The sequence below is a fragment of the Marmota flaviventris genome, chromosome 19 (assembly GCF_047511675.1).
Source record: "Marmota flaviventris isolate mMarFla1 chromosome 19, mMarFla1.hap1, whole genome shotgun sequence".
Classification (NCBI taxonomy): Eukaryota; Metazoa; Chordata; class Mammalia; order Rodentia; family Sciuridae; genus Marmota; species Marmota flaviventris.
Genome location: NC_092516.1, coordinates 13,687,875 through 13,700,585, shown reverse-complemented (window position 1 = coordinate 13,700,585; position 12,711 = coordinate 13,687,875). Strand labels below are relative to the sequence as shown.

The 12,711-nt window shown below is 48.8% G+C and overlaps 1 protein-coding gene across 2 annotated transcripts in view; it reads right to left on the bottom strand.

Moving 5' to 3' along the window:
* Nucleotides 1-2,510: 2,510 nt before the first annotated feature.
* Iqck (IQ motif containing K) overlaps nucleotides 2,511-12,711 on the bottom strand; it is a 119,567-nt gene continuing 109,366 nt past the window's right edge. For both annotated transcript variants that reach the window (XM_071605837.1, XM_071605838.1), the window contains one exon: nucleotides 2,511-3,460. In XM_071605837.1, the coding sequence (XP_071461938.1) occupies nucleotides 3,405-3,460 (56 nt within the window). In that variant the 3' untranslated portion in view covers nucleotides 2,511-3,404. The remainder of the gene's footprint in view (nucleotides 3,461-12,711) is intronic.

Genomic DNA, 12,711 nt, shown 5'->3' with positions numbered 1-12,711 from the left:
TGACCTTGACCTTGAGGATGACTCATGGAGCCCAATCCCTGGCTGGCCTGGTGGTTTTCACATATCAGGGGAATTAAGGAGGCTGAGGGTTGATTCCAAGGCGAGGCCCAAACAAATCGTGGGGGGGGAGCTTTATGGCCACTAGTGGTGGAGGGGCCCTGGCATGTGCCAAAGAAAAGGAGACTCTCCAGGCCTTGAAGGAACCACCACATTTAGTTCCTTCTATGGGCCTCTTGCCCTAGAGCCAAGGGCAAGAGAACAAGCCCCACGCCCTCCTTGTAGAGTCATAGAAATACTCTGGCTAGGGACAGCCACCCCTCCCTCCCGGCCTCCGTCATCTCTGTCTTCCTGCACTTATGGGTGCCCCGCCAAGCCCTTTCCCAGTTTTATTCCCACATTCATTTTCCAAAACTTCAATGGGGCAAACAGCTTAAAGCAGGAAGCAGTTTGGAAGGCCGGCCCCCAGCAGGTTTTCCCCCAGTGATGTCGCCTGGCAGGGCTCCCCAGGGCTGCCCACTAGATGGAGAGAGAGCGGGTCTGGCTGCGTGGCAAGCAGTGACTTGTTGGGTCTTTCCTGTGGATTTGGAGAAGGTTCCAGGGCAGAGTGAATCACGGGAGGGTTTCTTGCTGCTTTGGGAGGGTGTGGGGGACATTCCTATCTTGGTTTTCTGCAGGCTCCATGAAAATGGCTCTCTTCACAGCCCCTTGTTTCTGTCATGGTTTCCATCTGTCCTGAGCAAGTCATTCCTTTGTTATTTTGCATTGCAAACATCCGGGCCTTTAAAAAGCCCATGTTCTCTGCACTGTTTGGCCGGCAACGGTTCAAAGCCAAGAGTTTTAACCTGACGGCATGGAATGTATAAATGAGGATGGGCCTTCTGCATATACTGTAATCTCTACGTCGCTTTTTCTATAAAATTACCCTTAAGCCTTTAACCTTTTAAGAAAACGGAAAAGGTCAGTGTGTGGGGGTGGGGGTGGGGCTGACCTCTTCATGAGCCAGTACCCCTGAGCTGACTATGATTTAATAAACCTGGTTTTTCTCAAGGCCCCAGTCTCTGCTGTGTCCCCTCCCCACTCTTCACCCCGCTATCCCATCCCTGCAGACCACTGGGGAACTAAGGCCAAGCTGGCCATCCCTGGGTGGCCCTCCTGCAAGTGGTACCTGCAGCTAGTACCTCTCCTGTGTTAACCGTGCATGGGGCCGGGAAACATGGCAGACGATGTCGGTCCTTCCTGGGCCTCCCGGAAGCACCCACCTGCCCTGCCCAAAGCATGTGCTTGCTTCTAGGAAACCAGACTCCAGTCCTCTCTGCTCGAGGACCACCATTGGGTGGGCTGAGAAACTTGGAGCCTGGGCGACGGGTGGGAGGGGAAGAAGCTAGGGGCTCAGTGGGGCAGGCGGTGATGCATGCGGACCCCGAGCATCCTGCAAATAAATCAGCCTCTGAACGCCTCGGTCCAGTCCAGTGAAAAACGACAGCGTTACACATTCTCGTGCCAGGAGATGGTGGCTCATCCCCGATCTCTGGAGTCCTTTGGAGCTTTCTGATACCATCAGTGACACGGTCTGCAAGAGCCCCCCCTTGCAAAAGGGAGGAGTTCACACCATCTCCTTTTCTAAGTTCTCTCTTGTCCACGCGTATAAAGGTGAGCACAGCAGAAATGGCTATCAGGTGCAGAGTCGAGTTTCCGCACCATGAAAACAGAACCATTTTTGGCTGCAGGAATCCTCACTTAATGAGACTTTCCTCCCTTTTAAAATTCCTGATAGGTTATTGCGCTTTGGGTTTTGTTTTATTTTGGCTCTAAGGCTCAAGGTGGGCTGGATGTTCTTAGGATGGGGCAGAGATGGGGGTGAGGGCAGGAGGGAGAGTTGGCTGTCTTCTCCAGAATTCACCTGGAGAGTGCCAAGAGGCATCTTGGTTTAAACCCAGGATGGAAGGCACCTCTGTTGAAGATCCGTTCTCGCAACCAGGACTTGTTTGGGGGAAGGGCCCCGAGGCAGCAGCTGTGAATAATCCCTAATTGTAAGCACAAGTCCCCTGTCCAGTTAGAAACCGCTTTGGGACTGTAACATCCACTCTTATCCTCTCACTGAACGGAAAATTGTCATTCTGCCCTAGATGTCCCCCGCTAGAGATGGAGGGTGGGTATAAGGGAATGAGTATCGAGAACGTTACAAACTGGGGAGTCCTGTGAGTTCCAAGTGTTTCCAGGATTAAGGTCTGGTGTTGGAAGTTGGGTGACCGGTGCCCGTTTGGGGCACAGGTGCCGACAGGACACTGATCAAGGGCACGCTGGATGTTTTTCTAGGTTGGCCAAGGCTGGGTGGAATGCCTCGGGCCAAACCCCAAGCTAAAAGGGGGCATAGTGGCTTTTATAATCCAAGGATGCAACGATTATACCAGCTTATGGGTGTTCTCAGCAGGTGCTTTTTATTAATTGATTAAAGAGCTAAGGCTCATTTTTGATAGATAATATATATTTATTAAATGTATTAATGTGTGTTTTATAATGTACCTTTATCTTCCCCTGGCTGACTTGCTTACTTATAAAAAAAAATATTCAAGAAATTTTAAGACAATCAATGTGTACCATACATGACTGTATATAAATATTACAAATTTAAAAGGTTGTTAAGCATGGGCAGATAGGTTTTATTTTCAAAATGCTGTTCTTAACACAAAAATAAAGGCTTTACTATTTACTTAAGATGTGTGGGAGCTTATCAAAACAAGTCAATACCAAGAGCGGGCTTTCGTCTGAGACTGTGCCATTTTGAATGAGAGAATCCTGGTTAACAGCAAACCACAGAACAAATAAGGGCAATAAGTTAATTAATTTACCCAGAGAAGCTGGAACTTTCTATAATACTTGGGAAACTCGACAACAAAAAATCCTTTGTGATTGTTGTCTGAGTTTCAGTCTCTCATCTCGGGCCTGGGGATGTAGCCCAGTAGCAGAGCACTTGCCCAGCATGTCCAAGAGTCTGGTTTTGAGCCCCAGAACTGCAAAACCAAACAACAACCACAAAAGAAATTCAGAGATTTGAGACCTATATATGGAATTTTGCAAAAGTGGAACAACAGCACTTCAACTTCTCTTGGGACTAGATTTCCATCATATGTTTTGCTAGCAGTTGGCATAGTATGCTCCTGAAGCACTGAAGAAACATCTAGAAGAAAGAATGAATTTTGGGATAATGCAGAAAGTTAAGACAGGTATTTTTCTAAAGTATTTGCACTAAGCATGTTTGTGACAAATCCTATTTTGTGCGGAAAAGATTCTGTTTTCACATGTACTGAGTCTTGTCATTAAAGAAATCACAAGAGAGAAAGCACAATTTGGACATTTTCCTTGCCCGGGGTAATTGCGCTGGAGGGAAGAGATTCGGGTGATGATCATGGTGCTGGAGTCTGGTGGGCTGGCTCCTGGTGCTCCTCCATGGTGCATTTCACTGCAAAGAGATGAAAGAGAATCAGGATCGATTTACATACCTAGACAGACTTGTCATCTGGAAACCAGAAACTCTGATGTGTGGGTGAGGCAGTTGCAGCAAAACCCAGAGACAGCCTGCTGGCTCTGGCCCCCCAGATCCTCGGGGAAGAACACAGAGCCATTGTGCTCCGAGGGCTGCACCTGAAAACCCAAGCCACTTCCCCACAGTCACGGCCACTCTGAATTCAGTTCAGAAAAAGGTCGAAAGAGAGCTTTGCAGGTCCAGGTGCTGAAGGAAGTTTTACTAAAGATGATGACAGATTCCAGGCTCTCAGCTCAACCCAGTCTGTCACCACATGCCCTGTTCCCCTCCACCCACCCCAAATAAAATAAAAAAAAAAAAAAAAAACTTGGGTATTGCTGGGGTCAATGACAAGGTCAGAAGAGAATCGTTTCTCTGTCCATGTGGACAAAAATGTGATCCTGGTGATTTCCTGAGTCTGCCAAACAGGAAAGTTAGTTGGACACAGCCTGGCACTTTCTAAAAGGGAAGTTAATCTCCCCAAAATAAAAGCTACTCCCCAAATAAATATAGAAGTTCAGCCCAGGGTGGGCTGGGGACATCCTTTTGGAGAGGATTCTTTTTTTTTGGTAGCACTGGGAATTGAATCCAGGTCCTCAGGGCACATGTTAGGCAGGTGCTCTGCCACTGAGCCGGATCCCCAGCCCAAAGACATTCAGTTTTGAATGTTTTTGCCACCAGTGTCCAAGTGCTTGCCTCGGACACAAATGACTAAGAGTGGGGTCCCAGGCTCCAGTTATTCCAGTTATTCGTGAAGAGCCCTGCTCTAGCAGAAAGTGTTGAGGTCATTACCAAGTCGGTACATCTATCTCCTTATCCTGATCCCCCACGACTAAGGGCATATACCAGCCAGACATCCGCACAGCTGAGAGGTCTGTTCCTATCACCAGCAATTTGGGTATTTCCTAATGAAATCGGGTGGACATTGTCAGCGACGCAAATGTCAGGCACACGAAGATTTCCCAAGGATTCTTGGGCATGATTCACTTCAAATAAATCAATTCCAGATCTTCAGCTCTCAGGCATGGACTTGGCCTTGGCAGGTCCTGTGAGTCCTTCAATCTGTCCTTCCCTTCCTCCTGTCCCTGTCTTGGCCCAGGTGCTGACCGAGAAGGTGATTTGAAATGCTGAGGGCATCCACACTCTCCTTTGCTTTCCGTGTTCCACTATTTTTTTTAATAGTGATCAAAATGTCTAACGTGTTTATTTGGCTTTGTGCACTCACACTGTACAGGTCGTGTGTTCCAAACTGAAAATCCAGAATTTAAATGCGCTAACATTCAAAACTTTTTGAGAACTGACTTCATGCCACCAGTGGAAACTCCACACTGTCGAGGTACTGATGCACAAAATTATGTAAAATATTGTACAGAATCACCTCCAGGGGATGTGTATAAAAAAAATAAACGAATTCAGTGTTCAGACCTGGGTCCCATCCCCAAGATATCTTATGATGTAAGTTAAAATATTCTGAAATCTGAAACACTCCTGGTCCCTTTCAGCTAAGGGATAGTTAACCTGTATTAACTCAAACCAAAATAATCTTTCTTCTTGGAGCCTGTGGTCTCAGGACCTATTTTTTCAGTGTACAATATGTATCTTTTTGTTCTCTGTATGGACGCTCTAGAGGCAGCCACAGTGAAGACCCTCCCTGCATGCAGACCCTGTTAATGTGACACTGATCCTTCACAGCCAAGGACACTCCGCTCCTGGCTAAGTGCTCTCCCAGCATCCCTCACGGGTCCCTGGTGGGTGGCGTGGGGGACAGTGCTCATTTCCACACTTGCCATAGTCATGGCCTGCCGCCAGCTGTCCACGGCTGCCCAGCACAGGGTCGGGAAGAGGTGTGCACACGGAACGCCTCTGGGCCGCCCGCTTCCTCGTGGGGAGGGACCTGGGTGAACCTGTGCAGCCTCAGGCGGAACTCCAGACCAGCCAGACGGCTCCCCTGTGTGTTTGGGGGACACAGGGACATTGTTGGAAATGCAAATTCAAGGCGCCATTCCAGATATAGAATCAGAAACTAGGGGTGGAGCCCAGCAATCTGCATTAGCAGACCCTGGGGCGGGGGGGGGGGGGGGGGGGGGTTGTCCAATAAACATCAGTATGAAGTTTGAAGCCCCCTGACTACAGCTTCTCCCTCTGGCTATATTTAAGAATCATGTGGTCACTTTCTGGAATTTATTGGTATCTGAGCCTCACCCCAAAAGCCAGCCGCCCTTGGCCTATAGTCAAAGTTCCTGTTTAGCCAGGGCTGAGAAACAGACTTGTGTTGGAATCCTTTAAAGGAAGCTCCAGAGGTGTGATGATAGGACCTCCAGAGGCGTCTAGAAGCCCCCTCAGGTTCTAAGCATTCTAAGCTGGCTGCCTGTGAGTCTCAAAATTTAAACTTTCTCGAGACATTCTCCCGGCCTACTGTGCAGACGTGCTGCAGGCTCTTGGTAGGGGGAGGGACACTTTGACTTGGGGAGGAATCCCCAGCCCCTGTGTTTCCTTTTCAAAGCAGAGAGTTGGAGACAGTGTCTAGAACCAAGGGACTGGAAATAAGGGTGGGAGGGAGCCTCACAGAGGAATCGGCTGGGGGCCTGGGAAGTCCCCATCCTCAGGTCCCACTCTACACAGATGTCAGAGTCTCTGGAGGTGCGACCGTACGGGAAACGGTGTTATCAAGTGACACTGAGTCTGATGAGGAATACAGGCGATTCCACACCTGTGTTTCCTGCAGGAAGCCCTGCATGGGGTCCTGGGACAGGGGAATCAGAGGCCATGGCAGGAGGAAACAGGAAACAAAATGTCCGTCCACAGCCACTGGATAAACAAACTGTGGTGGGCCTAAGCGGTGGTTATACAGCAGTGAGCAGGCCTCAAGGTGGATTAGCTTAGCGACACAGAGAGACGATGCCAGCGCAGGGTGATGCCTAGTGTGTGAGCAACTCCTGAGGCCGAGAGAGGCATTCAAAGGTGAAAAGACCCCCTCCCCCAGAAGAAGCAAGAGAGAGTACTTCAAGAATCAGGGTAAGTGGCTCCACGGGGAGGGGGAGTGAGCTTTAGGAGTGCTGAGCTCAGTGGTGGAGCGCTTGCCTAGCACGGGAGGCTCTGGGTTCAATTCTGAGCACCACATGTAAATAAAATAAAGGTCCATCCACCACTTAAAAAAAAAAAAAAAAAGAAGAAGTGCTGACAGTGTTTCCTTGGCTGGGTGATGGCACATGGGTGTGCCTTGTATGTTTTATTGTCCCTATTGTACCTCTGTTTCACCACCCCCCTGCACATACACACACATAGACACAAAGGTGAAAAGAAAGATACCAATATTCTACTCAAAATTACAATGTCAATCAATAAAAGAAGAAGAGCACTTTAGCCATTTGGGGAAGAAGGGGTGGTTTGTAAGTGAGCTAGCGCTTATCTGTCGCTGCAAGGATCATAGAGAATGTCTGAAGTCTTGCTATAGGAGCCTATTAAGGATACAGGGTATCCACCTGAGAATCCAAAGTGATTGCCTCCGGGGTGACACGGGGGTGGGGGTGTGACACGGGGGAGTGACGAGGATTGAAGGTGCTCACAGCAGGGTTGGCTTATCTTATGCCACCTGTGACCCATGAGAATTTTATGCAAGGGTCAGACCACTGGGCGCAGCAGCACACACCGGCAGTCCCAGACGGAGGCTGAGAGGCTGAGGCTGAGGCTGAGGCTGAGGCTGAGGCAGGAGGAGAGATGAGCCCAGGAGTTTAAGACCAGTCTGGGCAAAATAGTGAGAGCCTGTCTTTAAAAAGAAAGAAAAGAGAAGCCAAGCTCTCCGCTTGGGGTCCTGGTCTGGGCAGAACCCAGCCTTGCACGGGAGGTCCTCAGTGAAAGGACCCAGGCAGGTGAGAGGTCAGGGGGAGACACGGGCAGGGCTGCTGAAAGAGCCAGTGTCCACCTGAGTCTAGAGCATCATCATGGTTGGCTCCCAATTCCATCAGACAGATATCTCAGTGCCCTGTGTCGTCCTTGTCCCCCTTGGCAGCCTGGTGCCCAGCCAGTTCCGGAAGAGCCGGGAGAGTGGAAAATCCCCGAGAGATGCGCCAGCCCTTCAGCTTCAGTTAAGGCAATGTGACAAGAAGGGCCTTGCATACTAACGAGCCTGCATATGCCTCTGCTTGGGTGCCCTCATCCTCCCCTGTTTGGTAGGTGACAGCCCCAAGGAAAACCTTCCAGCCAGCCGCACAGGACAGAGAGAATGCCTAGTGCTCAGGGAGAGAATCGGGGACCTCAGGGTCATGAGGTGACTCTTGTTGGCCAGAGAGGGCCTCATGACAAAGGACAAGCTGGGGCGAGGATTCAGATTCCTGGGCCCCCACCAGGCCTCCAGAATCATTGCAGCCCAGGCCTGGGGATCAGCACGGGCCCCTCGGCTGCCTTGGGGGTGTCCTTTGGATCCAGCAAATTTGGGGAAGAGTGCTGTATCACTCAAGGCCTGTTGAGTCCACCGCGGGGCAGGTTTGAGAATGCCACCAGCCAGCTAGGGGCACTGGGAAGACTCATGAAACGTGTCTAGTAACGTGCTTGGCATGGCGTCTGATCGGAGTTAAGCACTCCAGAAATATTGGCTGCCATTGTCCTTGGGCATAGCCTCTGCCCTCAACTAGAGGGGGAGCCGGAAAATACCCAGGAAACTCCAAGTGCCAGGAGAAGCCCACCAACTGCACAGGGAGCTGCCTCTGTGGATGCTCCCGGACTCGCTGCCCCGGAGCCCAAGGCCAGCGAGAGGGGGCTGCGTCACACTCAAGTAGCAATAGGTGGAAGGAATCTTAAGGTGTTTATTTATTTATTGGTGGTGCTGAGGACTGAACCCAGGGCCTTGGGCATGCCAGGCAGGCTCTCTACCAACTGAGCTGTATCCCCAGCCCTTCAGGTGTTTATTTTATCCAATTAACACCTATCTTCCAGGACTCCAGGTAAATCATAAAAGCTAACACTTCTATGGTGTTTACTCAGCACTTGACACTGATCGAGTCAGAGTTAGGTTCAGTGGTGGTCTTTCCCCCAGTTTTACAGACAGGGAGACTGAGGCGCAGCCAGGTAAAATAACTTGCCTGAGGTCACTCTAAGCTGTCTGTCTCCTATATTCATGAGTTGTTTTGTTTTTGATTTTGTTTTGGTACCAGGGATTGAACTTGAGGGCACTCAACCCCTGAGCCCCATCCCCAGCCCTGTTGTGTATTTTATTTAGAGGCAGGGTCTCACTGAGTTGCTTGGCACCTTGCTAAACTGCTGAGGCTGGCTTTGAACTTGAGATCCTCCTGCCTCGGCCTCCCGAGACGCTGGGATTACAGGCGTGCACCATCATGCCCAGCATCATGGGGGTTTTTTTGGGAGGAGGGTTTGTTTGTTTGAGATGGGGTCTTGCTATATTGTCGAGGCTCATCTCAAATTCCTGGTCACAAGTGATCCTCCTGCCTCAGTCTCCTTAGTAGCTGAGTAACTGTATGTACAGTTGGCATTCCTGCTCTTAACCTCTATAGGATTAAGGTCTCACAACTGCCTCCTGCTAGGATGGCACATGTTTCTATAATCAAAGATGTGACATCGATGTACACAAGACCCAGGTGTTCACTACCCTGTCACTCACCACAGAGCAGCTTAAGAAAAACACCCCACAATCAGGCAACGACTAGGGATCTAATCATTTATAAACTTGACAAAACAGGATGTGGCCTTGAAAAAATGTGACATGGCTAGGTATGGTGGCATACACCTATAATTCTGGTGACTTGGGAGGCTGAGACAGGAGGATCACAAGTTTGAGGCCAGCCTCAGCAATTTAGCAAGGCCTTAAGCAATTTAGTGAGATCCTGTCTCTAAACAAAAAATAAAATGATGTGGCTTATAGTGGAGCGCCCTGGGTTCAACCCCTGGTACCAAAAAAAAAATGTTTTTGCAAAGTTCGAATAATGAGGAGAAATGTCAAGGGCACGTTGCCTATAAATTTTGATGAGGCAAATTTGAAACTGCTGTATGCCAAGTTAACAATGTCCCCAACGGAGACAAGGACAGGAGCTGAGACACCATCTCCTTACTGTGGTCTTGGAAGCCAACCCTGGTGACGTCTCCAGAGATACACTGGGAACCAGGTTCTCCTATTGGGCCATTCCTGGCTCTTGCTCTTGTCCTTCCTGCCTTTCTAAAGAAAATAAAAATGACCTTCTTCTTTTAGAAGAAGTGGGTCCTACGTTACATTCGTCCTGGGTGAGGTCTTCATAGCACATACCCTAAATGCGATTTCCCTGCACATAATTATATTCATTGCCTCCAAAATTACATCCACTGCCTCAACAAAGTTATAGCCTAGCATCTCCCCCTTTGAAAAAAGAAACAAAACAAAACCTAAACAGATAAAATGAAAGGAAACAGGTAGATTTTTGTTTTTCCAGATGTTCTACAGTATTCAGCACACGTACTCCTACGCAATCAGGAGGGGGAAGGACTTTCTAAAGGAATCATTAGAAAGTATCCAGACCAAGAAAAAACATCCTCAGGGGACCCACCCCCAAACGGTACCACTGCACCCAGTCAGCACCCAAAGATGGGGGGAGGTGAGACGTGGGGGGTCTGCCAGTCGGAGGCTGCAGGAGTATTGCGGCCGCTGACTCCAGTCCACCAGATCTAGGGCTGGGAGACTGAAAAGGGCCTTCCACTGTGATCCCGGCTTGGTAGAGGGGACTTCTTAGAGAAATATTTGTAAGATTTTTTGCTAGAAAAAGCTTCTGATTCATGAGCTGCTAGAAAAATAAAGTCCCCCCACCCACAGTATGCTGCTCCTGCAGGCTAGACTCTGGGATCCAGCGGACTCTGGATTAGAGCCTGGTTCTGCCAGGCGACCCTCCACCTCAACCCCAGCCTCAATGAACTATAGGCACACGCAATGATCTCAACTTCAATTCCTTAGAAAACTTGGAATGAAACCACCATTTGACCCAGTTATCCAATTCCTCAGTCTATACCCAAGGACTTAAAAACAGCGAACTACTATGACACAGCCACATCCATGTTTATAACAGCTCAATTCACAATAGCCCAGCTATGGAAACAATCTAGGTGTCCTTCAATGAATGAATGGACAAAGAAAGTGTGATATATATATATATATATATATATATATATATATATATATATATATACACACACACACACACACACACAATGGAATATTACTCAGCCATAAAGAAGAATGAAATAATGGTATTTGCTGGTAAATTGATGGAACTGGAGACTATCAAGCTAAATGAAATTAGCCAATCCCCAAAAAAACCAAAGGCCAAATGTTCTCTCTGATTTGTGGCTGCAAACCCAAAACAAGGGAGGCTAGGGAAGGGATAATAGAAATCCACTGGATTAGACAAAGGGAAGTGAAGGGAAGGAGTGGGGAGGGAAATAGGAAAGACAGTGGAATTAACTGGACATCACTTTCCTAGCCTGTGTTTGAAAACACGACCAGGGTAACTCCACATCATGTACAACCACCAGGTGGGATCCTAAATAGAGTAAGTTATACTCCATGCATGTATAATTTGCCAAAATACATTCTACTGTCCTGTATAACTAAAAGGAGCAAATAAAAAAGTTTAAAAATAATAATCTCAACTTCATTGAGTCCTGAAGGAAATGGTGCTTTTAAAGTACTAGGCGCTTTGTACCTGTGGTACCAGTGCCTGGCACATGTACTAGGTGCTCAACAAATGTGACTTCCTTTCCCCCGTGGTGGACTACAGAAATAAAAGTTGGGTTGCAACTGAAGAGTTCACTTGGCATCATTTAGAATTCACAAGATGTCACTCATCTGAGGGATCTGGTAAGCTCGGCCACCAAACAGCCAAGAACTACAAAGTAAGCCGAGAAGGCCAAAGCAGGTGTCTGAAACGGGCTTCTAAACTCTTCTTATTTTATCCTGGGGGCCTCGAGTCCCCTTCAAGCATGTGTGTTCATTTCTTAAACATCATTCTGGCAAGTCAACCCATCAGACAGTCTAACAGCATAACTGAATGAAATGGTGTCCCCTGGCTGACACCAAAAAGTGTCCTGCTTCATTAGTCATCAAGGAAGTTAAAGCACAGAGAGAAGCCGCCATGCAACCAGCGGGATAGTTAACGTGAAAAAGACTCATCACACCCAGTGCTGGTGAAGAGGCAGAGCAGGTGGACAGCTTCGCATCACTGATGGGAAAGTACAGTGGTGCAGCCACCTTGCAAAGTGACTTGGAAGTATCTGATAGAACTAAGCAAATGTACACCCTCTGACCTCGCCATTCCAAATGCGCCACCAAAGGGAAAGGGATCTAAGAGCATCAGAGTAGCAGGATTTCTCATAATGGCCCCAAACTGGGCACGGTATGAGTGTCCATCAGTAGGTGAACGGGCTTACACGCTGTGCTCATATTCATACAGAGGAATATTTACACGGCATTGGGAAGAGAGACCCAGTGCTGCCCACAGCGGTCCAGTCCCATCTCCCAGACATAACGCTCAGCAAGAGCCGTCAGTCACAGAGGCCTGAGGGAGCCCCGGGGGTGCTGGATACATGCCCTGTGTTGAGCCAGGTGGGGTCACATTCAGTAGGCACACGTGATCATGGAGCTGTTAGCTCTGGCCAGTGCATCCTGCTGGGTGTGCGCTGAACCTCAACCACAATAAAATGAAATAAACTTGGAAGAATGGAGTGGCAGGGAGAACAGGCACAGAAACCCGAGGACCTTTTAATGCAGACCCCAGGCGAAGAGTCACACAGCTCAGCAGGGTGTGGGAGCACCTCGCCCTTGCAGTGGAATATCAACAATACCACAGAACCAGCTGGTGCCCTGTACAAGCCCGTAGTCCCAGCTACTCAAGAAGCTGAAGCAGAAGATGGTGAGATGGCGAGGGCTGGGGGCCTCCTCCTCCTTTTTTTTTGGTCGGTTTTGAGGTTTTTCTGGTTCTTGGGATTGGACCCAGGAACACTCTAGCACTGAGCTACAGTCCCAGCACCCCTTTTTTAATTATTAATTTTGACACAAGGTCTCACTAAGTTGCTGAGGCTGGCCTTGAACTTGTGATCCTCCTGCTTCAGTCTCCTGAGTCACTGGAATTACAGGTGGATGCCACCATGCCCAGCAGTATCATGAGTTTGTCGATGCCTGGGCAACATAGGAAGAGGCCATCTCAAAAGCAACA